The sequence below is a fragment of the Castor canadensis genome, chromosome 4 (assembly GCF_047511655.1).
Source record: "Castor canadensis chromosome 4, mCasCan1.hap1v2, whole genome shotgun sequence".
NCBI lineage: Eukaryota > Metazoa > Chordata > Mammalia > Rodentia > Castoridae > Castor > Castor canadensis.
The window spans coordinates 178567950-178592427 of NC_133389.1; the positions used below are offsets into that span (position 1 = coordinate 178567950).

Consider the following 24478-nt stretch of genomic DNA (forward strand, 5'->3'; position numbering starts at 1 on the left):
TAGAGAAGCCCATATAATGAGAGCTCAAATCTGGTCTCAGCTATCCCCAGCGTGGAGAAGGGCCCGAGGGAGGCGGCTGCCTGGGGCTCACCGCTCACTGACGGCCATGACATCCAGGACATTGGAGAAGAGGATGTGTGCCTCAGATGGATGCAGGATCTTCTTCATCCGCTCATTCTCCATGAAGTGGGAGACCATCAGGTTCAGGCTCTTGTAGTAGGAGGCCTCTGAGGTGACCAGCTCGAACATGGCCTGTGGGGGAGGCGGGAGAGACAGGAGCGGAGACCCTATGGTCACCAAAGAAAGGCTGAGTGTGTTCGCAGACAGGTGCGCAGAGGTGCTCTGCCAAGGTTTTAGGTAAAGTGGGCAGCTGTTGAGGCCTGAGCTGGAAATGTGTGGTGGCCACTCTCCCGCACTGCTGGTGACCCATCCCTGAGCATGGGGGCAATGAATGCTCTGCCTTGGGAAGCACACTCTCACAGCCTGCTGTGTGGACACTTGGGGACAAGCCAGGTACAAGATTTGGAACAAGGGATAAGCACAGAAAGTCATCCATACAACGGAGCCAGCTGGTTGCAAAGGGGTTCCAGTCCACACCTACTGCACAGAGATGGGTGGGAAGCTGGCAGGTGGAGGGATCCCCATTTTTCCACATCCAGAGGCATGTGCACAAGGAAACAGGCCACAGTGCCAATGGTAGTGTGGGGAGAATTTGGGGTGACTTTTACTCTTTGAATTACCTGATAATTTAAAAATGAGCCTCTTTTTATTCCTTTTTAGCATCTGATTCTATAATATAATCAACAAAGCAGTTTTCATTTTGAAAAAGAGAAAGAATTCACACTCCAACAGGTGTGTCCAAGTCACCTTTCTTCTGCGCTATGATCATTACCTGCTTACTGAAGCTGTGAACACAACAAAACCAAGCAGAGCCCTGTTCTCTCAGGTGTGTTCTGCCAAGCCTGGGCGGCAGGCGCTGGTTCTCTGGCCTTCTCCGCTTACAGATGACAGTTTCTCAGACCAGCCAGCACTGTTCCCCTTCCTGTCCCCCATCACCCTTTACTGTCCCTCCACCTGGGGCTGGCTCAGGTCTCTGAGAAACAGTGTAGTGCATTGAGTTGTGGCCCTCACAAAAGCTCATGTCCTGATCCCCAGACCTGTGAATGTGGCCTCATGGAAACAGGACCTTTGCAGCTGTGATGGAATTGAGGATCTCCAGGAAAGATGATCCTGGATTCAGAAGGGCCTCTACCCAGTGCCAGGAGTCTCCATTATGGAGAGGCAGAGATGGGGCACCGCTACATGTAGGATGGAGACAGGGACTGGCGTAATGCAGCCACAGCCGAACACGGCCCAGAACCACATGGAGCCCGATTCTGTGCCATTTAGTTTGTAATGATTTGTCACAGCCGTCCTCAGTAACCAACAAGTCAAGCAGAGGAGGGACGATGGACAAAACGGTGATGAACAAGGGCCCTGGCCCCTCCTGTGGGGCCTGGCAATGCAAGCACCAGCTCTAGGGCTCAGAAAGGGCAGGAGGGGCCAGCGTTGTTCCAGAACATGCAGGCCCTGGGGGCTAGGGAAGCTTGTCACTGTGCCTCATTTAATTCTCAAAGTCCCCCGGGAAGGACATGCCAAAGCTCTTGTTTCATCAAAAGGAAACAGATGCAAAGACATGACATAATTCCCCAAAGTCACACAACTCAGCGGTGGAAGAGCTGAGATTCAGCCTTAGGTTCTCCAGGTTCTGGGCTGTGCCAGGCTGACCTCAGTAAAGTGGGCATTTGCCATCACTTTTCCTGGGAAGTGCTGCATTTGCCATCACTCTTCCTGGGAAGTGCTGCAAGCCAGCCAGCCTGGTGGGCCCGTTAGGATGAAGAACACACTGTCTGTAGAGGAGGCCCTACAGCACAGACCTGCCCAGCAAGAACGAGAAGATCCACAGCATTATCACTCCAGGGGTGAGCTGCCGATCACAGACCCTGGGCCTCAGACTGCACCTGGCTTTAGCCAGTGACCATCAGAACGGAGATGCTAAAATGAGCCTGGGACTTCTGTGATCATCCTCACAGCATAACTGCCTCATGTACCTAAAAATAAGCAGCCACACCACGCACATAGCCCTGGGCCTCAAGAGTGGCAGAAGTACAGCCCAGCACTGGCCTTCGGTTTGCCCAGTTGTCTGCATCTGCCCTGGACAAGGAGGTCATACTGGGTGCCAAGTTTCCTGGAAACTTCACTGCTACAGGTGCTGTTAGGGTTGTGCTGTTGCACGTGGAACTAACACGACTGATAGGGGTAAGTGTCACAAATACCTGCCATGCTCAAACCGCAGCATCTATCAGACCACTGAGTGATGCCTGTCAGAGACACCCAGGATTTTACAAGCACGTGCTACTCGGGCTCATTCCACCCAGGTTCCCTGGTGGATGGCATCTTTGTTATGATTTTTTCAAGAGGACAAGGGGTCAGGGGAAATGGGCTGAGCTTTCAGTGGTAGGCACACAGCAGGCTTTGGCCTGAATCACTGCTAATTGATACTGGCTGAGCCCATTCACCCACCACTCTCCCCCTCCTAATCCATTTATAGGCCATTAGTCATCTACGAATTTTCCTTTGCTGGGTGTTTGTCTTCATTTTGTACGTCACATTATTTGCTGTCTCAATGTGGTTATCTTTTCCTTATCAATACTGCCGCGACTCTTGGTGGCTCCAGCCTTTGCACAGCCACACAAAGCTGATGAGGGGACCCAGGCCCTGCTTGCTCCCCTCTCATCCGCTCATTCGCTCATCCACTGAGCACCTGCTGCATCCAAGCACCAGTCTAAGTGCTGAGCTCAGTGGTGATCATGGCACAGTACCTGCTGCTGCTCCAGGGCTACATCTCAGGGGAGCGAGGACAGGGCAGACTGAGTGCTGGCCTCAAGTCAGGTCACGGTGAGGTGAGGCAAGCCAAGGAGTAGACACCAGGCAGGGTGGATGCCAGTGTGCCTGCGCGTGTATGTTACGGTCCGAACACGCAATGTTCCCCACAGCCTCGTGTGCTGAAGGCTCGGTCCCCAGTTGGTGGTGCAGCTGGGAGCCAGTGGAGACTTTGGGACATGGGACCTAGCTGGAGGAAGTAAGTCACTAGGGGCTATATCTTGCCCCCCCCCTTTCTGGTCCACAGTGAGGTGAGCTAATTAGCTCTATCACCCGCTCCAGCCATGATGGAGCTTCACTTCAGGCCCACAGCAATGAAATCTGCTGACCATAGACCGAAACCTCTGAAACCATGAGCCAAAATGAATGTGTCTTCCTCTAAGTTGTTTTTCTCGTTTTGTCACATGGATGAAAGAGTGACTAACGCGATGGAGTGTGTGGATGTGTGTGAGAGTATGTAGAGCTGAGAGTGAATGAGTATTTGCGAGCATGAAGCTGAGTGTGAAAGTGGGGGCCTATGAGATTGTGTCTATATCTGAGGGTGAGTATCAGTACGCAAGAGTGAGTGTGCTCGGTGCCAGTGGCTCACACCTGGAATCTGGCTACTTGGGAGGTTGAGGTTGGGAAGACCTCAGTAAGGTCAGCCTGGGCAAATAGTTCAAGAGACCCCATTTCCAAAATAACCAGAGCAAAATGGACTGGAGCGGTGGCTTAGGTGGTAGAGCAACTGCTTTGCAAGCACAAAGCCCTGAGTTCAAGCCCCAGTCCCGCAGGAGAAAAAAAAAGTGTGGAAAAAAAGTGTGTCTGAGTGTGTGAAGGTGTGTGTGAGCGTGAACCTATGTAAAAGTGAGTGTGAAGAGTATGAGTGTGTGTGCCCAGGTGTGAGTGTGCACTGCAGTTACTACAGAGAACCCCTCCTTTGTAAGCAGCTGCTGATGGGGCCGAGCTCTCACCAGGCTGGGTACTGGCCTCAGCTCCCTCCCCAGGCAGCAGAAAGCAGCCTGGCTGCTGGACGCAATTCTCAGGGAACTCTCAATTAGACCGACCCAAATTTTATGAATCACAGCTTGGTCCCTGAACGGCGCTCTGAGCTCTTGACTATTCCATTTGATAGCTGCCAATAATCACGTTACTGTGATTTTCCACTGCCTCTACTATGAAGCCCGTTCCTGTGCAGGGTCAGATCTAGTCATCCCTGGACATTTCCTCAGAGGGCTAGGCCGAGTGGTTCTGCCATAGCTTTCCACTGTGGTCAGCAGAGCTGCAGGGTGGCTAAGGCCTTGGCCTTGGGGGTTGGCCAGAACCTCTGGCATATGTGATAATTGCTTAACCCTGCTAAACCTCAGTTTCCATGTGTGCAAAATGGGACAGCAAGCCCGTCTCCTTAGCAGTTGCCAGGAAGTGAGGTACAAATGCAAAATGCTCAGCCTGGAGGTTGGCCTGTTGCAAATCATCTGACAGATGTCCTGGGCATCACTGACTCAACATCTGGGCACTGCCTTCACTAATGGTGAGAAGGTGCTTTGGCCAGAGGAATAAGGAGGACCTGTCTCAGGAAGTGACACTGAAGCTGATTCCCAAAGGATAACAAGACAGCCCATTGCCAGGGGTGCCAACACCTGTGCAGAGAAAGTCGGGGTGTACAGGAGGCAGGACACGTGCAGGTGGGGGCTCCTCTGTGGAGGGCGGCTGCCTGAGCTCCAAGCACCTGCACAATGGCTTCCCGTGCTGCCATATGGAGGAGAAGGCACATCCCTCCAGGGGTCATGCTTTTTTCAATAAATTTAGTTTTCTCTGACTGACACAGCTTTGCTCTCCAGTGACAGGTGACCCCAAACCAGCATCACACCCTCTGAACACAGCACAGAAGTGGGGAAGGGGAACCAGGGCTGAAGCCAGAGGCCAGGCAAGCAGAACCCTCCTGTAAAGCAGTGCAGCCACAGTGTTGCCTGGGAGTGGGAACACCATGTGGCCTCAGGACTGACCAGGTGCCCAAGTGAAGTCCACCAGCAGGACTACCCTGATTAAGCAGTGTGTTTCAGAAACAGAGGAAACCCCTGTCCTGTCAGCCAGGGAAGGTGAAGAAGAAGCAGAGACATCCAGAAAATCTAAGAGGAAACATGCCTACTTTGATGGAGGAAGGTAGAAAACCAGCCCTACATACAAGAGCCCTGGACCCTAAAAACTCAGTTCACAGACCGGCTTGTCCAGGGTTTACTGTCAGATGCTGTCCTCACTGTCGGGCCACCACGCTCACCTGACTGTCCTTCACATCCTGTTCCATCCTTGCATCTGTGCCATCCATGCTTTTCCACTGTCTGCAGAGCTCAAGGCTGAGCAGTTTCTCAACCTAGCTTTCACTTCCGCCTCCTCCTCTTAGTCCAGGGCTTCCATGAACCCCAGCTCTGCACCTCACATGGATTTGGGTATTTTTTTGTTTTGTTTTCTGAAATCTCCATGTTAACAAATCCTTGCTGCCTTTGATGCTCTTGTGCAGCCTGAATCCCCAAGGTGACCTCTGTGGGGTTCTGAACCAAGGTCTCCCAGACTGGACAGACACACTGAGCTTCTGGCTGTCCTTCCACCTTCTGCACAGCCAGGAAACAAAAGCCTCCCCCTCCCACTAAGGGTCCTGGGAGGCCCCTCCTCATCCACAGAGGGCTGGGCTCTCCTCAGACCCTGGGCCCCAAGGGTCTGGGTTGAGCTGGTCTGGGCCCCCATGGTAAGCAGAGTGGATCTCATTTCCTCACTGGTTATGGGCCAAACTGTGTCCCCCCAAATGTACATGCTGAAGTCCCAGCCTCCAATGTGACTATGTGTGGAGACAGGCTTTGAGATAGTGATTAAGGTGAAACGAAGTCATAAAGGCCAGCGTCCTTACAAGAAAAGAGACACTGCAAGTGTACACAGGGGAACGACCTCATGAAGACACAGGGAGAAGGCCGCCATCTACAAGAGTCATGTTTAGATCTTGAAAGTTCTCCAGAGGCCATGTGTTGCTGTCCCCAGCCATGGTGCTACTGGGAGGTGGTGGAACCTGTAGTAGGGGGGCTGTTGAAAGGAAGTGGGTCACTTGGGGCATGCCCTTGAAGGGGACTGTGGGACCCTAGCCCCTTCCTTTGTCTCTCTTCACTTCCCTACTGCTATGAGGTGAGAAGCCTTGCCCCACCCTGTACTCCCCACCATGATGTTCTGCCTCACCACAGGCCCAAACATGTCAACTGATCATGAACTGAAACTTCCCAAACTGGGAGCCAAGACAAATCTGTAGCCAAGTGGTGTGGAGTGGTGGCTCACAGTGCCCCCCACACCACCAGAGATCCAAACCAAGTGCAAGTTCACCCACATCATGAAAGCCAACATGAAGCTTCCTCAAGATGACCTAATTAATAATTTACAAACTCTCATGTACTAAAGTAGGTATAAATAAAAATCCCTGGCACACTTGAAGCCCTGTTCAGTCTCACTCAGAATAAGAAATGCGTATTAAAGCCATGACAAAACACCACTTTTCATCTAGCACACGAAGCAGGAAAAACAGCTGGATAATGGGCCACACTGGAGGAGGGGAGCAGATGCACTTACTCACGCTGGAGGGTGAGGGTGACAGGGCAGTATCTCCCCCAAACTTAAAAATATCTCACCTGCAGCCCCACACTTCTGCTTGGCAATCTCCATAGTGCTCCACTGTGTACATACTCTGTCTTTCATGACTATAAATAACACTACAAGGAACATCCTTGATACACAACAATTCTACCTGCAAATGTCCATCAACAGGGGCTGCTTAAATTGTGGAACGTCTAAATAATGGAGCCCCAGAAAGCTGCAAATAAAATGGATGGATAAAGAGAGATATGAAGCCAAATGCAGTGCCTTATAGTCGTAATCCCAGCTGAACAGGTCAGGAGGTGGAGATTGAGAGGATCAAGGTTTGAGGCCAGCCCAGACAAAAAAAGATGGCGAGACCCTATCTCAACAAATAAATTGGGCATGGTGGTGCACATCTGTCATCCCAGCTACACAGAATGCACAAGTAGGAGGATTGAAGTCCAGGCTGGCCCAGGCATAAAGCCATACCCTATCCAAAAATAACCAATGCAGAAAGGCTGGGGACATGGCTCAAGTGTTAGCATGCCTGCCTCGCAAGTGCAAGGCAATAAATAAACAAATATATATATAAGTAAAAAGTACTGCAAGAGAGAGAGAGAGGATAAATATTTTGATAAACAGGCACAGGACGACGTACATAGTTTACCTTTTATGCAACATGCACACTCTCACACTCCGAATGTGTCTGAGGAGGGACCCAGCCACCACAGGAAGAGGAGTAAGATATTTTTGCTCCTTTCAAACTTCGTATCAGGTGCATAAATTATTTGTATAAAATATTGACTTCAAAAATAGGTGCTAATTTTTCTTCTTTGTTGAACCAGTTATTAGTGCTTACTTTCGACGTCAAATAGACCAGGCGATAGCTGATGTTAGGTAATGGCTACTGTAAAGCAATAGGGCAACACTTCCTGCTCCCTCCCCATACAGGACTCATTTGGTGAACTGTAAGGGTTTATCCTACAGAGATAAATACACAATGCAGTGAGGGCTGGTAAATAACAAGATGAGCACAATTTAGTTTTCATTTTGTTTGCAGGGTTGGGGATGGAAGCCAGGGCCCCTCCGGTGCTAGGCAGGGGCTCTACCACTGAGCCCCTTCCCCAGCCTATGATTTCAGTTTTTGAAAGAGGTCTGACATATTAAAAACTGTCAGTAATTTCCTTCTAAAATGTCTTTCTTTTCGGGGTGGGGGGGAAGAGAAACTTCTAAGTTGTACAAACAAGTTGAAAAACAACAACTCTAATTTCAGAAGCTAAGCAGACCGCGTGGGCAATGTCTGGGTCCCCTCCCACCTCATTCCCCAGCAGGACAAGATGGCAGTCCTGTCTAGGCATGCTGGGGCCTTGCCACCACCCCCAGTGCCAGCCTGGCAGGCTGCCACACCTGAGTGTACCTCTATGTCTCTGTTCCCCTGGAGATGCTAAAAACATCACTCCTTGCTCACTCTTCCAGGTCCACACACCCTGCCTTGTCAGGATCAGGGCGAGTTGTCTTTCTCTATCCCCTTGCAGAGATGGGTGCTATTGGGATTGCAACACAGCCTACCACAGCCGGAGGGGCTGCTCTAGGTACCTCTGGTTTCTTATTTATTTTTCACCATGTCAGGGGTTAGGCATAGAGTTTTGTTGGCCAGTGTTGACAGTTCCCATCCTACCTACTCATATTACTCCTGCTTGCTCTTTCTTCTTCCTTTAGGGAAAATTTTGTGTTTCACCCCTGCCCACCACTTTCCAGAAAAGCCCCCTTCCCTCCCCACTGACCCACACTTGCCTTCTTCCTAACCTTTTAATCTGAATATATTCTAGTTATTTTCTCGAACAGTGACTCAAAAACCATCCCCCAAAGAAGGGTGGGAACCAAGAGCTCCAGAACAAGTTAGAAAACAAAAGCTCAGTGAGGAAACCCTACACAGTAGCACTTTCCAACTGTAGCTGGCTAACTTTTACTTTCAAAGGGGGAAACTTATTACTTTGTTCTCAAATTGGATTCTTCCATGACTGATTCAGAAGCAGGCCCACTGAAAGTCCGTCATGGTGGGTGTTCTCCTGTGTGACCTGGAGTCCAGGACACCTGTTGCTCCTCGAGCAAGAGAACAAGGCTGTTCTCCCAGAAGGCTCAGCTGGCGGCAGGGCCAGGCTGCCTGTCTTGCTTTACTGCATATTCTTAACAAGACAAAAGTCTGCAATATGAAGATCTCAGTTTTGTGTTCATTATCCACAAAGCTCACAGTAAGCTCTTTAGAATAAACCTGAACATTGCATGTCAGTTAGCCTGGCCTCACTAATTTTTAAACATCTACATCGGGTCCATTGGAAATTGCAAAAATGTATAAAGAAAGTAAAAAGGTATTTTCTATTCTCACTTTACTACAGTGTGATGCTCTATTCTGCCCTTTTACAAAAGCTTTGTAGAGCATGAATGTTCACCCATTGCACACTTTGAGAACATGTTTTTAACGTTTGTATCTTTGTACAGCTGTATACGATCTTGCTAAATAATTCCTTTATCATTGAGCATTTAGGCTTCTGACCCTCATTCTTCTAATTTTTGCTGAGATATGCATCCTAATAAAGAAATATTTGTGCATATGCCTGATTATTTTGTAAGACAAATTTTTAGAAATGGAAACACTAGAAATACTACAAATGTATTCTTATTGGGGTCTCTCTTGATAGAAATTTTGCTAAACTTTTACCAACTGTATTAGAAAGTGCTCATTTGGAGGCACTCTCTCTTGGGACTGAGGGACTCTACTGTCCCATTTTACTGAGGGTTTATCTCAATAAACTCTCCCACTTTACACTTAAAAAGTGCTCATTTAAAAATTTCCCCAACAATAGGTTTTAAATATAAATATGTTTAAAAGTCTCTGTCATTTTGAAATGCAGAAGACAGTATCTCAATGTTACTTTAAAACTTGACTTTTATTTCTTCTTTCATTTACCCCCACTGGCCATTTGTAGTTTTTCCATTTGATTGCTTTGTTCATTTTTCATTGGGGTGCATATCTTATTATTATTGATAGAACTTGCTAATTGATTGAAATCTGGGTCTTGCTGACATATATGAAAACAATAAATTTTACTGTTTATCTTATAACCATCTTCCTCCCAGAAGTGCCTTGTTTGGCCCAGCAGTTTTGTTTGATTCCTTTAGGTTTTTAAGAAGGCCATCATCACTGGTAGACGATAACCTCTTGACCTTTCTACTTCATGGTTCTGTTACTCCTTCCCCTGTCTCACAGCACTGGCTAGAGCTTCTGGGGCCACTCTAGTGAGGTGAGCAAGTGTTGCGTCTAGCTTTAATTGCCACTAACAATTTCTCATATGTATAAATTCTGTCAGATAAATGATTTGCAAGTATTTTCTCCCTGTCTATAACTTCTCTTTTCATTCTCTTAGCAGTCTTTTTTCTCTCCTAAGTTTTCTACTAAAAGTTTAGAGTTTTACATTTTCCACTTAGATCCGCAATCCATGTTGAGTTAATTTTTGGGCAGTGTATGATGTTTAAGAGGAGGTTCATATTTTTTTGCACAGGTATGTCCAACTGTTTCAACATCAACATTCAACACTGGCTGGAAAGCCTACCATTCTCCATTGATTTCCCTCTGCCCTTTTTTCAAAAGTCAATTGGTGACTGGGGGCACAGCTCAAGTGGTGGAGTGCTTGCTTAGGAAGCACAAGGCCCTGAGTTCAAAATCCAGCATGGAGGGCGTCAATTGGCCATGTCTGTGTGGGTCCATTTCTAGACCTTCTGTTCTGTCCCACTCATCTGTGTGTCTATGTTTTCATGAATTCCAACAGTCTTGATTACTATAAAGTTTTTAGTAGACCTTAAAATCAAATAGGACAACTTTATTCTTTCTTTTCAAAATCGTTCAGCTTATTCTAGTCATCTTGCCTTTGCATATAAGTTTTGGGACGATTTTGTCTATATGAATCCTGGGAGTCTGATTAGATTTGTATTAAACATATAGACCCACATGGAGAAGTGACAGCTTGACAGTGTTAAATTTTTCAATCTATGAGCACTTGTCTCTTGATTTATTTAGGCTTGCTTTGAGTTCATCAGTGATTTGTAGTTTTTCAGTAGAGAGATTTTCTATGCAATCACATCATCTGTAAATAGGGGCAGACTCATTAATTCATTTCCAATTTGTAAGCCTTTTATTTTTCTGCCTTATGTACTGGCTAGGATTTCTAGTATGATATGCGACAGGAGTAAGTGAGCAGACATCCTTGCCTTGTTCTAGATCTTAGGGGAAGACATTCAATCCTCCGCTACTAAGTCTGATGTCAGCTGCAGGATTTTCCCTTTATGCTCCTTATCAGGTTGAGGAGTTTCCCTTCTATTCCTAATTTGCTGAAAGTTTTTTTTTTCCTTTTTTTATTATTGTTGCACTGGAGGTACATTGTGACATTTACCAAAGCGATTACATTACATCATAGTTGAATTCACCCCCTCTATCATTCTTGCCCAAAGTTTTTATAATAATTATTAAATTTTTTCAAATGCCTTTTCCGCCTCAATCATTGTAGTCATCAGAAGTTTTTCTGCTTTACACGGTCACTGTGGCAAGTTACACCGGTTAATTTTCACATATTTCACGAATCTTCCGTTCTCAGGAGGAACCCCACTTCGTCGTGGTGTTATTACTCTTTTTGTACACTGCTGATTTGAGTTTCTAGGATGGCGTGAGAATGAATCAATGGTTACACATTACATGAATATATTTATGTTTTCTCATGAGGAGTGCTGGTGCACAGTTTATCGTACTCTCTCTAATTTTTGTGTCAAGTGATGCTGGCCTCACAGAGCTTTGAAGTAGTCCTTTTTTAGTGTTTAGAAAAGACTAGGTAGAATTGACACTTTTTCTACCTTAAGTGATTGGTAGAATTCACTAGTAAAACCATGTCAGTCCAGAGATTACATTTTTAAAGGTTTCATCCATGAATTCAACTTTTTAAAAAAGGTTTTATACATGAATTCAACTGTGTTGCCACAAACTCTTGGGCTCAAACACCTGCGTGTCTGGGGCTTCCGTGCAGGCTGGAGTTCAATGTCTTTAACACTTGCAGCTCTAGTCAGGTCATGGTTCATTCGAGGTGAGTTTTGGTAGCTTGAAGAACTGGTCTTTTTCATTTAAGTTGTCAAATCTAGGCGTGTGGCACTGTTCACGGTATTCTCTTACCTACCTTCCAATGTCCAGCACAGCTGACCCGCCCCTTTATTATCTCTAACATTGTAATTTTTATCTTCTCTCCTCTTTCCTTGTCAATTTCGGTAGAGATTTATTAATTTTATTAATCTCTTAACTAGCTTTTGGTTTCATTGATTTTTCTCTACTAATTTTTGATATTCAATTATATTGATTTTTTTTTCTTTTTTGAACTCAAGACATCATGCTTGCAAAGCAGACATTATACTGCTCAAGCCACACCTACGGTCCATTTTGCTCTGGTTATTTTTTGGCGATAGGTCTCCTTAACTATTTGCCTGGGATGGCCTTGAACCTTGATCCTCCCAATCTCAGCCTCCCAAGTAGCTGGGATTACAGGTGTGAGCCACCTGCACCCAGCTTAATTGTATCAATTCCTGCTCTTGTATTTATTGTTTTTGCCCTTCTACTTGCTTTGGATTTTCCCTCCCCACCCCTACTAATTTCTTAATATGAAAGTGTAGGTCACTGACTTAAGACATTTTTTTCTTTCCTAAATAAGCATAATGCTATCAATTTCCTTCTGAACAACCCTTTGCGGCATCCCACCAACTCTGGTATGTTGCTGATTCATTTTCCATCATTTCAGAATATTTATAACATTCCTTGAGACTTCCTCTTTGACCCAGGCATTATTTAGCAGCATGTTGGTTATTTTCCATGTGTTCGGATATTTTCCTGTTCTTTCTTCTTTTTTTCCCCTGCAGTTCAGGAAAAACCCAGGACCTCTTACTTGGCAAGTGCTCTACTTCTGGGCACACCCCAGCCACTTGCCTATTCTTTGTGTCATGGATTTGTAATTTAATATCATTAGGGTCAGAAAAATACATTTGTCAGGTGTGCTCTAATCCAGCTTGGTGACTGTTCTATGTATACTTAAAAATAAAAACGGGCATTCTGTTTTTTTTTTTTTTTTGGTGGTATTGGGGTTTGAACTCAGGGCCTCATGCTTGCTAGGGAGGTGTTCTACCACTTGAGCCACCCTGTCAGCCCCAAAATGGGCATTCTGCTACTGTTGGGTGGAGTGTTCTAGAATTCTCCTATATCCTTCCTGATAGTATGGCTCTCAGTTCACTGATAACTGGGAGGAGTTTTTTTACTATATAATCATATATGTGTATGTATGTGTAGATATATACACACACACACATACATGTCCAGCTACAATTGTGGATTTAAAATTTCTTATATCTATATGTGCTGTAATTATCAGATTTGGTGACTAACATTCAAGTAATTTGTGAATTTCCTTTATTTTCATCCTCCAGCCCCAGGGTCAGTAAAGTGCAGCTCAGCAGCTGGCCACCTGTTTGTACATACGGTCTCCTGGTGCACAGCCCCTTCCCTTCCTTTACCTGCTGTCTATCTCTGCTATCGCCTTATGATGGCAGGCGACAGTGGCTCTGGCAGAGACTCAGTGGCCTGCAGAGCCTGAAATATTTAATATCAAGAGAAAAGGTCAACAATCTCCACTACAACACCATATGGCTCACCTAGCGTGAGCGAGGAGAAGTTACCTGCATGCCCTGGTTGTGTGAGCTGCATGTGGCTGGTGACCACTGGAGGCAGGTGACCACAGGACACGGCCATCACTACAGAATGTTCTACGGGGCAGCGCTGCTGCAGATGGGTGTGAGTGACCGGCAAATCTCCTGTGCTTTGAACATTAGGCATCGAGGCCCGGCACCTCTTCTGACGGTGAGTGTTTTGGCTATTGGAATATTTTTGTGTTTAAAACACTTTAATTAAGAGACAGAGTCTTGCTATGTTGCCTAGGCTGGCCCAGAACCCTAGCCTCAAGCAGTCCTCCTGCCTCCCAGGTAGCTGTGACTACAAGTGTCTGCTACCACACCTGGCTGAAATTTTTGTTTTTGAGTCAGGTTTTGGTAGCTTGTATTTTCCTAGAAAATCTCTCATCTCAGCAAGGCTTATGACAGTCTCCTGCTTCTCTGTCCTAGCTGCTTTCCTTAGAAGCCTGTTTGGGGGATGTCTTCTCTGAATGCCTCAAGCTGACATTTGAGAGGTTCATTTGACTTCACTTTTACAACAATGTAATAATCAAGCATGGAAGGTGGTGAACTTCTATCCAAATGCAGCTTTCTCACCATCCCTGGGATTTGAAATGTGCCATCCTCCTCCTCGTCTTTAAAGTATCTCAATTATAAAACTTATTTTCCATCTCTAAGGTTAGGAGCTTTTGAAACAGCTCCGATTTGAGGTTTTTAGTATTTACATTTATTTTCTTGTTTTACTGCATTGTAGTGAGAGATTATCACCTGTATAATTTCAATAAATATTAAATGTTAAAACTTCTTTACAATTTAATACATCATCAATTTTTGGTAGTGTTTATGGACACTGGAAAAAATATTGCCTCTCTTCAGGGCAGGACTGTCCCACAAATACAGAACATGAGTCTTGTGCGAGTTTTAAAAGAGATGGGAAAATCTGAAGAGATTATTCATTTAATCTAATTTATCCAAGCTATTATCATGTCAATATGCAATCCAAAATTTATTAACAAGGAGGTCTGCATTCTTTTTCTCGGCGCTGAGTCTTTGGAATGTGGTGTGCGTTGTACACACAGCTCCTCGCAATTCAGACTCACCACACACTGAGGTTCAACAGCCACCATGGCCAGTGGCCCCAGGTGGGCAGTGTGGCTCTAGAGAGGACATTTTCAGTCAACCTACTATTCTTTCTCACGTTCCCTGTGCCCCTACGTGTCCACGCCTATAGAACAGTGGTGTGTGGCCACTCCTGTCCTTGCTTCTGACAAATGCAGCTGGACTCAAATGTCTCCCACCCACCACCTCTCACTGCAGTGTGCCGCTTGGGCTCGGTTCCCAATCCTGACACCATCCAGAAGATGGGGTTTAAATATATACAAAGGCGAGTAGATTTTCTATAAAAATGAAGGAAAGCCAGGCACCGGTGGCTCATGCCTGTAATCCTAGCTACTTGCACCTCTCACTGCAGTGTGCCGCTTGGGCTCGGTTCCCAATCCTGACACCATCCAGAAGATGGGGTTTAAATATATACAAAGGCGAGTAGATTTTCTATAAAAATGAAGGAAAGCCAGGCACCGGTGGCTCATGCCTGTAATCCTAGCTACTTGGGAGGCAGAGATCAGGAGGATCATGGTTCAAAGCCAGCCTGGGCAAAAAGTTCTCGAGATGTCTCGAAAAACCCTTCACAAAAATAGGAATGGTGGCTCAAGGCAAAGGCCCTGAGTTCAAGCCCCAGTACCAAAAAAAAAGGGAAAGATTTTTATGGAGAAAGATGCCATGAACAGAACGGGAAGGCAGAGGCTCTGGCTCAGTGCCAGCTCTGGGCTAGGCTCTTTATCTGCACAACTCACCTGGTCCACTCAGGGTTACGGGCAGGCGCCACGAGAACCCCTGTAGCTGCAATGGGGGCTGCCCCCACCTCATGTGGAGGCCTGGGCCCCAGTGTGAATGGGGCCCTTGTGAATGCATAAATGCTTTTCCCTCAGGAATGGGGTGGTTATCATAGGAGTCTGGCTCCCCTGCTCATCTTTTCTCTGCACACACCTGCCTACCCTTCAGCTTCCTGCCATAGGTTAAAGCACCAAGGTCCCCTCACCTGCCCTCCCCTCCCTCTGCCCCCGACACCTTGAACTTCCCAGCCTCCAGAACCATGAGTGAAACAAACCTCATTACTTTATAAATTACCTGGGCTCAGATACTGTTACAGCAGCAGAACATGAACTAAGACATTTTACAGATAAGGCAGCTGCCTGCACAGAGAAGTGAAGTAACTTGCCAAGGTCACACAGCTAAAGCACTACTGGAGCTGAGAATTAAAACCCAGGCAGGTGGGTACTACCTTGTGCAAGTACCCACTACAGTATGTCACTTTCCCTACCCTACACTGTGGAGAAAACACTTGAAAATACCAAAAAGGATTTAATATCCAGAATATATAAAAAGCTGCTAACAAATCAAGAGGATCAAAATAAAAAAGATAGGAAAAAAAGGGCAAAAATAAAATAGTCAACTGGTAGATAAAGAAATAGAAACAGCAAATGAATATCTGAACAGGTGTTCAAGTTACAATCATTGAGGATGGGGAGGTTAAAACAAGATACATTTTCATCCAACAGAGTAGAGAAAACTTGATAACGAGTTGGAGAGGGTGGGAGAGAATGACCTTCTCAAGCTGTAGGAGAGTGAAATTCCAGCATCCTAACCCAAAACGCTGGGACCAGTGGGCTTCAGCTTTCATACTTTTTCCGGCTTTGAAATATTTGCATATACATAATCAGGCATGGACCCAAGTCTAAACACAGAATTCCTTTGTGTTTTATAATCATCTTATACACATAGCCTAAAGGTAATTTTATTAAAATACTTTCAGAACTTTTACTAATGAAACAAGGTTTCATGGTATAGGGTTTTTCACTTGTGCCATCCCAGCAGCGCTCATAAACTCTTTAACTTTGGAGCATTTTGGATTCAGGATTTATGGACTAGGACAAGGAATCAATCACCATTCAAACTGTACATCCTGCTAAGGGTGTGGGTCAACTGGCAGGGTGCCTGCCTCGCAAGCACAAGGCCCTGGGTTCAAACCCCAGTACCGCCAAAGACAAATAATAAAATAAAATAAAACGTGCTTCTTGGGTTGGGGATTTAGCTCAGTGGAAGAAGGCTTGCCTAGCAAGTGCACAAATGCAAGGCCCTGAGTTCTGTCCCTACAACCAAAGAAAAAAGCAAAAAAGCATTTCATTTTTGAGCAGCAGTTGCACTCTTAGGCACCCACCCGTAGCCATGGTCTCGCAGGAGCAGGATGTGCTCACCTGAGTGCCTGCGCTGTGCCATCTGCACTGTGTGAGTCCAACTGCCCTGGGCAGCAGCCAGTCCCCCCACCCCCGTCACAATCGCTTGTGCTCCTCCCTCCTTCACCTCACTCAAGCCAGGTGACCTTTTGACTCAATCCTATCATTTAATGCTAAAACCAATTAATTTCCACTGCAAAGGGAATTATTTTCATAAAAACTAATCTGCAACTCTGACGGGTCCAGTAAAGAGAAAACCTTGAAAAGTCACAACTCAAACCAAACATTGCTGCATGGTGTGAAGCTGCAACTGGAGAAGCGTCCCACTGCCCAGCCTCCAAAGTCAGATGGCAAAAGAGAGAAGGGAGAAGCTGGCCCTCCAGTGAGAACCCACAGTTGGGGCAAGGCCTGACACATTCATACAGTCTGCATTTATTTTTAATAATCAATTATGTATCAGTGAGTTACTTATGTAATTTAAAACTTTTAAAAATAAAGTACCTCTGTCCACACAAAGGATGCCTTAGCAGCACAAAATAATTTTGTTTACTTTGTTATTTTTCCCCTGTAATTCTACTGTCTGCTAACATAGTGGGTTTCATTTTTTCATCAATCAAAGCATTTCTGTCTTTAATGGAGGAGGCTCAGCAATTTGCTTTTATTGTTACAATGGAGGTTTGTTATTAGCTCTGCTGCCTTGTTTTATGATTGGTTTTTGTACTTTGCTGTTTGCTTTTCTTTCATATATAATATAAAGGGGCCCTTTTTTCTCTGCTTTTAGCTCCCTTTCTTTTTAAAAGGTTTGTACTGTCTTTAGGTTCTACATATTAGGATTCATTTCTTGGTGTTACATGAGAAGTTTGGTTGTTTTGTCGCTGTTATTGTTGTTTTTAAATCAAGCAGTACTTTATCCATTCAGTTCATCTGTCATCAGTATTAGGCTCCCAATAGCCCCTGACATGAAAGTGACACAGCACTCCAAGTTCATCGCCTGTAAGGTTGTTTTTATGAGTCTCTAGAAACTGAAAATAGTGATTTTTAAAACTTGTAGCCCCCTTTTACCATAAGCATTGGAAACAGAAGTGGATGTGGTTATTTCTTTTTTTTTGGAGGATGAACTCAGGGCCTCACGCTTGCTAGGCAAATGCTCTACCACTTGAGCCACTCTGCCAGTCCCTTTTGAGATGCTCGTTTTGAGACTGGGTCTCAGTTTATGACAAGGCTGGCCTTGAATCACAACCCTCCTGACTCTGCCTCCTGAGTAGCTAGAATAATGCGCTAGAGCCACCTAGCCCAGCCCAGAAGTTTCCTTAAAAAACAAAAACCCACTATCAGCAGCAACAAACTCTTGATGCAGCTATTTACAAATCTCTGCTCATAAGAAATAGGGGGTGTCAACATTTTCCTGATTCTTACAGGGCAGGACACCCAAATGAACTAACCCTGGTGGTCCTTTACCACCCAGTTTTATCCAGCCTTCCCTCTCAGTAACCCTAGCACAAACCCAAGTCTGAGTTAGACGACAGAGATCAGGAGCCAGTCTTGGCTGTGTATATGGTCTGAGGTTTTGGGACCTTGTATGTTGCCCATGCTGGCTTTGAACTCCTGGGCTCAAGTGAGCTTCCCGCCTCAGTCTCCTGAGTGACTGGACTATTTGGCTTTTTAGATAACCAATAAGAGTAAATGTTTCTATAGAATGTAGCACGGGAGTAACCAGAAGTACAGGTGTGTATGCGTGGGGGTGGGGGGAGATAAGGAAGGGCAGGACCTCTGCAGCCTCAGCTGCAAAGGCAACAAGGACCAGCCCAGGATGGAGGGACCATGAGGAGGTAGGTGTCAGTGAGGTGGAGGTTGGAGAGGTGCTGAGGACAGAGATGATGGAGTCTGGGTTCACCAAGTGCTCAAAACACCAAATCTCTTCATTGTTTTCTTCTGTACTCACTTTTAAAATTTCACAGTTAAAGGGCTGGGAGCTGGAAGCATGGCTCTGGGCAGAGAGCTTGCCTGGCATGCATGAGGCCCTGGGCTCACACAGCACCACACACACACACACACTCAATTCACAATTAACACACACTTGCATATCCACAATTTCTCTTGGCCACCCTCTGTCCTTACCATTGACTATCCTCTTGTCTCTCTGTACCACATTTTATTGATGCCCAGATGACCTTTGTTAACCAGACCAAACACCTGGATTTCTTGCTAATTACTGTTAATTTTTAATTGATTATTTCTCTCTGCTAGCAACAAACCTCCAGCTCACCGACTTTGCCTCAAGCTCCTCCATGTCGGTTAGTCACCTGGCCTATTGCATGAACGGGTGAGAGACCCAAGGCCCAGGTTTCTGCACCATTGCAGGAGTGGGGGCCATGCCAGGGTCGGGGAGGGAGGTGTCTCAGAGCCCCATTCATCCAAAGTTCCGACGCCTCCAAAATAAAGTTGTGAAATATGACTGCCTTCCGTCACCCACAGATGAACTGGAATCGCTTCATCGTCAAGACAGGGTCAGCCTCACCTAGTGCTTTTTCTCCCGTGTGGAAAATGCACCACAATAATAAAAGAGGTCGTAAAGCCATGGACCTTTCTACCTAGTGAAACAGCAGCCCTTCCTAACATTCCACAGTGGGGCTAAGCTGTCCTAGATGTGGCTGGGGGTTCTTTGCTGCCTGTGGAATACTGTTTATTTCCTTCCTGTTCCAGATGGATGAGCCCTGCCTGTGGCCCAGCTGGGCACTTAGCCTCAGCCCCGGAGCACACCCCCCGCCCAAAGCATCAGCCAGGACAAACACCTTCAGGTGGGCTGTGGTTCCCTGGCAGCATTACCTCCTGCAGTCTGACCTCCTCCGGCTGGAGGAGGTCCAGCACGCCACCGCTCCGGATCTCAGGAAGGTCCTGCCAGAGGTTGAACCTCGAGTGGGGGTTACTGAGCAAGCAGATCTGGGGCAGAGCCCTCCTCTCAGGGGGGCTTGTGGGTTCTTCTTCCTCCTCTTCTTCTTCTTCTTCCTCCTCCTCTGTAGTATCTTCCCCAGTTGGGGACCCATTGGCACTGCCTTGGATTTCTGCATCCTGTTGCCTCCTGGTTTCAATTTCTTGGAGAGTCGATTTATCTCTGTATTCCTGATACAGGAGCCCTGAAATCAAGAGTTGTAATCAATAAAAGGAAATTATTCCAAATGAAGATCGTCCTGAATCGCTAGGTCAAGGCCCTGTTCCTTGAATGCTATGGCCAGGCACACAGAGAAAGCCAGGCTGGCCGTGTCTCAGCAGCAGGCTCCAAGACTGTCTTCGTTTCTGGGGAAGAGGGGCATGTGTAAGCTTCCTGACAAGAAATCCCTAAATAGATTGCAAATCCAATCACACAAATATATGCTTTTCCTGCACACACTGGGCAAAATAAGAATGAAGAACTTGATGTGTTAATAACCACGTATACAAAGTTGATAAAAATGTCCACATTACGTTTCACTATCCCAACAGGCTGCAGGGAACAGCCTTAAATGGCTTACTATTAAAACTCAAGTCTATTCATTTGTGAGCCAGGAAGAGCTATGGATTTTCATACTGAAGGAAAAAATCAGGGTCTTATCAACCGTGAGATTGCCAAGGGAAATGCTTCTTTTGCCACTCAGTTTCAGACTCACTCTCTGATCATGTGTTTAAAACAAGTGTGTTCCAAGTCTCAGGGGAGACTTGGGGATACAGATGATCACTGCAAGCACAGCACATCCACTGAGAAAAACCCACTTGGGCTATCCTGGCTATGGGGCAAAGAGGGGATGTCCCACCACACAGGCTGGGCAGGGATAGGGAAGAGCCATCCTGCCTGCAGTAAGACTGGAGGAGGGAGTTAGTCATGCTGCAAAGGACCCAGGAGTCCCCAGGCAAGCAGCCTGGTCTGTCTGTGCAGGGAACCATGGGTGGGATGGAAGGGGCTTTGGCAGTTCCAGGACTGTTACAAGATTGGTCCTCAATGAAGTAGGGGTAGGCTGGAGCCAAGGGCCCAACTCAGGGGACAATTACAAGGTAAAGGACAGGTCCCGGCAGCTGGTGGCGCTGGATCAGGAATAATACCCAACTTGGCAAAAAGGTCTAATGGCACCACTGGTGGTGACAAGGAACATGGGCAGAGAGCCCAACTCGGGGATGGGGTGGTGGGAAGATGGAGATTTGCCTGGGCCCCCAGGAGAAAGGTCTGGAGCTAGGGAGAAAGGCCAGGGCCTCTGGGTTTGTCCAGCTATAAAACAAAGATATCTCCCACAAAGGTTCCAATAAAACTAAAGATATCATGGAATGACCTCGCTCTAGACATGAACTGCCACCTGCTCCTTACTTGTTAGGCACGTCAAAGCAGCAGCAAAGGGAAAGAAAGAGTACCAGACTACCTTGGAAATCCTGACTGAGGCTGCGTAAATTATATTCCCGAGCAGGAATGCACAAATCCACACTGTGGGTTCAGTCAGTTGGCTTCCGAAGCGATGCCAATGCTTATGCCAAGGGAAGGACAGCCCTGACTTCAAACAAGTGTTTTTACAGTGCTCCCCTCCCGCAGACTACAGCAGGGCGTTAATTTGATGAATGAATGAAAAAGAAAACCAAGTGCAACCCAGGTTGAGGATTTGTAAGGACAGATCCGCAGCCACCATCACCCCATAAATGGGCCGATTGTGAGTTTGGAGGTAATGACTGTTGCCACCAAGCTAATTATTAACCTGTGTTTACAGAAGTTTCCATGGTTTCACCAGACTCAACGTCAGTGCTTAGCCTGGTGCCTCCCACCCAGGAGGTATTCGGACAATTGAGCACCTCTTAAAACTAGTTTCTAAGCTTCCTGAGAGTATCTAATTTAGCAGGCGTGTCAAGTTCAAAAATATGTCTTAGTCATTCCATAGCCAGCAAATTGTGGACAAATACCCTTGAACTCCTCATGGGATGCATATGGTGAAAGAGACAAAAAATACCAGCATTGTGGGTAGCTGGGTTGGAATATTTCTGAAAGCACACTCCAGCAGACACTGCCGGCTGCCTCTCCTCTGTGTCCTCCCAAACCTGCTTCCCAGTGGACAAGGAGGGCTTGGTCTACATGTGACCCATTCTGTGCTCAGGGATGCGGGTGAGTGTGGACTGTCCCAAATCTACTGCAACAGGTCCCTCCCTCTGCCAGTGGTCCTAGGCGTGGACATGAGGCACCATCTGGCGGCTACAGTCTGAGCACTGGTGTCCCCCCAAATTGTGTTAGGAGGTGGCCTTTGTGGAAGTGACTCCCATGAGCTGGAACAGTGCCCCTATAAAAGAGGCTGGAGGGAGCTGCCTTGGCCCCTCCACCGTGAGAGACTTTCAAAGATGTCATCTCTGAAGTACAGAGAGGGACCCTCACCAGATGTGAAAAGTGTGGTGCCAGGATCTTGGACTTCTAGACTCCGGGGGAGTGAGTATTAAATATCTGTAGTTTATAAATTACCCAGTGTTAAGGTTTGGATGTGGCTGTCTATAAAGGTCCACACGCTCACCAGTGTGAGCACAGCGTGGTCTCCAGTGTGGTGATGTTGAGGTGGGAGGTAATTAGGCCACAGGAGGACCACCCTTAAAGGTGCCACAAGAACCTTAGTTAGTTCAAGAATGGGTTGTTCTTGGGCTGGAGGCATGGCTCAAGTGTTAGAGTGCTTGCTTAGCAAGTGTGAAGCCCTAAGTTCAAATCCCAGTATTGCCAAAAAAAGAATGAGGTGCTCTAAAAACAACTGCCCCCTGGCATAGCTCTGGCTTCCTGTCTTATCCTGTGATTTTCCCTTTCACACTGATTCCCACCATGTTACCTCCTACCATGTTATGATGGAGCCAATAGAAGCTGAAGCTGTGCTCTTAGACCTACAGACTGTGAGCTAAATAAATCTTTTTTCTATGTAAAGTTCTCAGCCTCAGGGATTTTGTTATAGCAAAAGACACCCGATCTAAGGTATTTTGGTATACCAGCAGGAATGGAATAAAATGCTGACCAAAGAGAGAAAGGGTACATCTTCTAAGAGCTCCTCAAAACAGGTGTCCCTCCCAGAAGATATTAAAGACAAACTGCCCTTCCTGCTTTTATAGACCACTGCTTAAGGATGTGATACCTGAACCTATGGCAGCCATCTTGTAACACAAGGTTCAAGTGAAAGAGGAAAAGCAGCTGGGTGAACAGACTAACTCTGGAACTTCTCACCTCTTGACTCATTAATTGAAATCAATCATCTCCATTGTTTATGATCATTTTTTGGCTAATATTCTGTTACCTGCAGCCAAAAGACTCTCAAACAAGAAATTTTAGAACTTTTAGCTGGGTGCTAGTGGCTCACACCTGCAATCCTAGCTGCTCAGGAGGCAGAGATCAGGAGAATTGCGGTTCAAAGCCAGCCAGGACAAATAGTTCATGAGACCCTATCTTGAAAAAAAAAAAATCACAAAAAAGGGCTGGTGGAGTGGCTTGAGGTATAGGCCCTGAGTTCAAACCTCAGCACTACACACACACACACACACAAAGAAATTTCAGAACTTTTTTTTATTTTAAAGTTTCATAGTTTTTTCTGAGTATGTATTTAGATTATGAATTTAAATTCCAATTTTCCCGGTTACTGTGATTATAAAGCTATTTGACATACTGTGTGGCCATTTTTTCATAATCTTTCATTTTAATTTGCCTTACATTCAGATTACCATACACATAGATTTATCTGAGGAACTATATGTTATCTGCTGAAAATTCTGTAGTGTGAGGATATCAAGTTTCCCTGTTTTATATTTTGGACACTCAATAAGCACAACTTCACAGGAATGTTAGCTTTTCCTGCAGAATTATATGCAAGTGGGACCAGAAGGCTTGGTTCCCAGCTCCCCTAACTGAAGCCATCTGCACAGGCTGTGGGGCTGCCTGGAGAGGGCAGGGAAGCCCTCCGCCTCCACTGACCAGTCCCCCCCACCCCGCCCCTCATTCAAAAATCTCTCTTCTTGAAGAGAATGAGTTTTTTTTCTTTGAATCCTTCAAGTAGGAAGTTGTAAAGGACAAGGGATCCATTGTTATTTACTGAGCAACTTTGGTGTGCCAAGCCTCGTGTTAGGTGCTAGAGACCACAATAGCACACACACACAGGCACTGCTGCGATGACAGCTGCATGCTGCCTCACATATAGTCCTGCCACCTGGCTTTGGTGGCAGCCACTACAAAATGAAACATGGTGGCCTATAAAATGCCACTGACCCATTACACTTTCTACCTCCTTCCTTCCACTGTGTCCTCAGGAACCTTGTCCTTAACTGACACCCAGCAAAGAGTCACTTCACTCACAGGGCTGAGGGTAGCCAGGCTGCTGTAGGATCTGCTTAGCACAGATGTCAAGTCTACAACCAAGACTTTGAGACAAAGCAGGATAGGCAATGGATCTGCACTGTTATTCACCCACCTGCACAGGCCTACAGGAACCAGCAAGACACTCCCCGTGACTCTTGCACATGCTGGCAGGGACTGTGAGAGGAAGGACCCAACATCAGTCTCTACTAGGTAAGGAAACTGAGGTCCACAACAGGCAGGTTCTGGGTACAGGGCCCTGACTCCCAGCTTGGAGCTCATGCTGCTAGTCCATAGGAGCTATGGTATGGAAAGGAAGCCTCTGCACCCCCATAGTGCAGCCAGGACCTCTGGAAGGGGAATCCCTCCCAATTCCAATGTGCTAACTAATCCTGACTCTGATCTTAGCCACGGAGAAGCCCCTCCAAGAGGTGGAAGTCAGTTTCCATCAAACGCCAAGGCATAGGTGGCTCGCCTCACTGCCATTGAAGGATGGATGGTAGACAGCAGGGAGGAAGGGGGTTGGGGAGTGTGTTTCAAAGCTAGGATTTCCTAATTGTCCTCTCCCTACTCCGCCAGCAAACAAACTGTAAAACCTCAGCAC

The 24478-nt window shown here is 46.3% G+C and overlaps 1 protein-coding gene across 2 annotated transcripts in view; it reads right to left on the bottom strand.

The window, feature by feature from the left end:
- The window catches only part of Ngef (neuronal guanine nucleotide exchange factor), a 95198-nt gene that overhangs the window by 13818 nt on the left and 56902 nt on the right, over positions 1-24478 (bottom strand). For both annotated transcript variants that reach the window (XM_074072014.1, XM_074072015.1), the window contains 2 exons: positions 19383-19690; positions 92-252 (listed from right to left, as the gene is read on the bottom strand). In XM_074072014.1, the coding sequence (XP_073928115.1) occupies positions 92-252; positions 19383-19690 (469 nt within the window). The remainder of the gene's footprint in view (positions 1-91; positions 253-19382; positions 19691-24478) is intronic.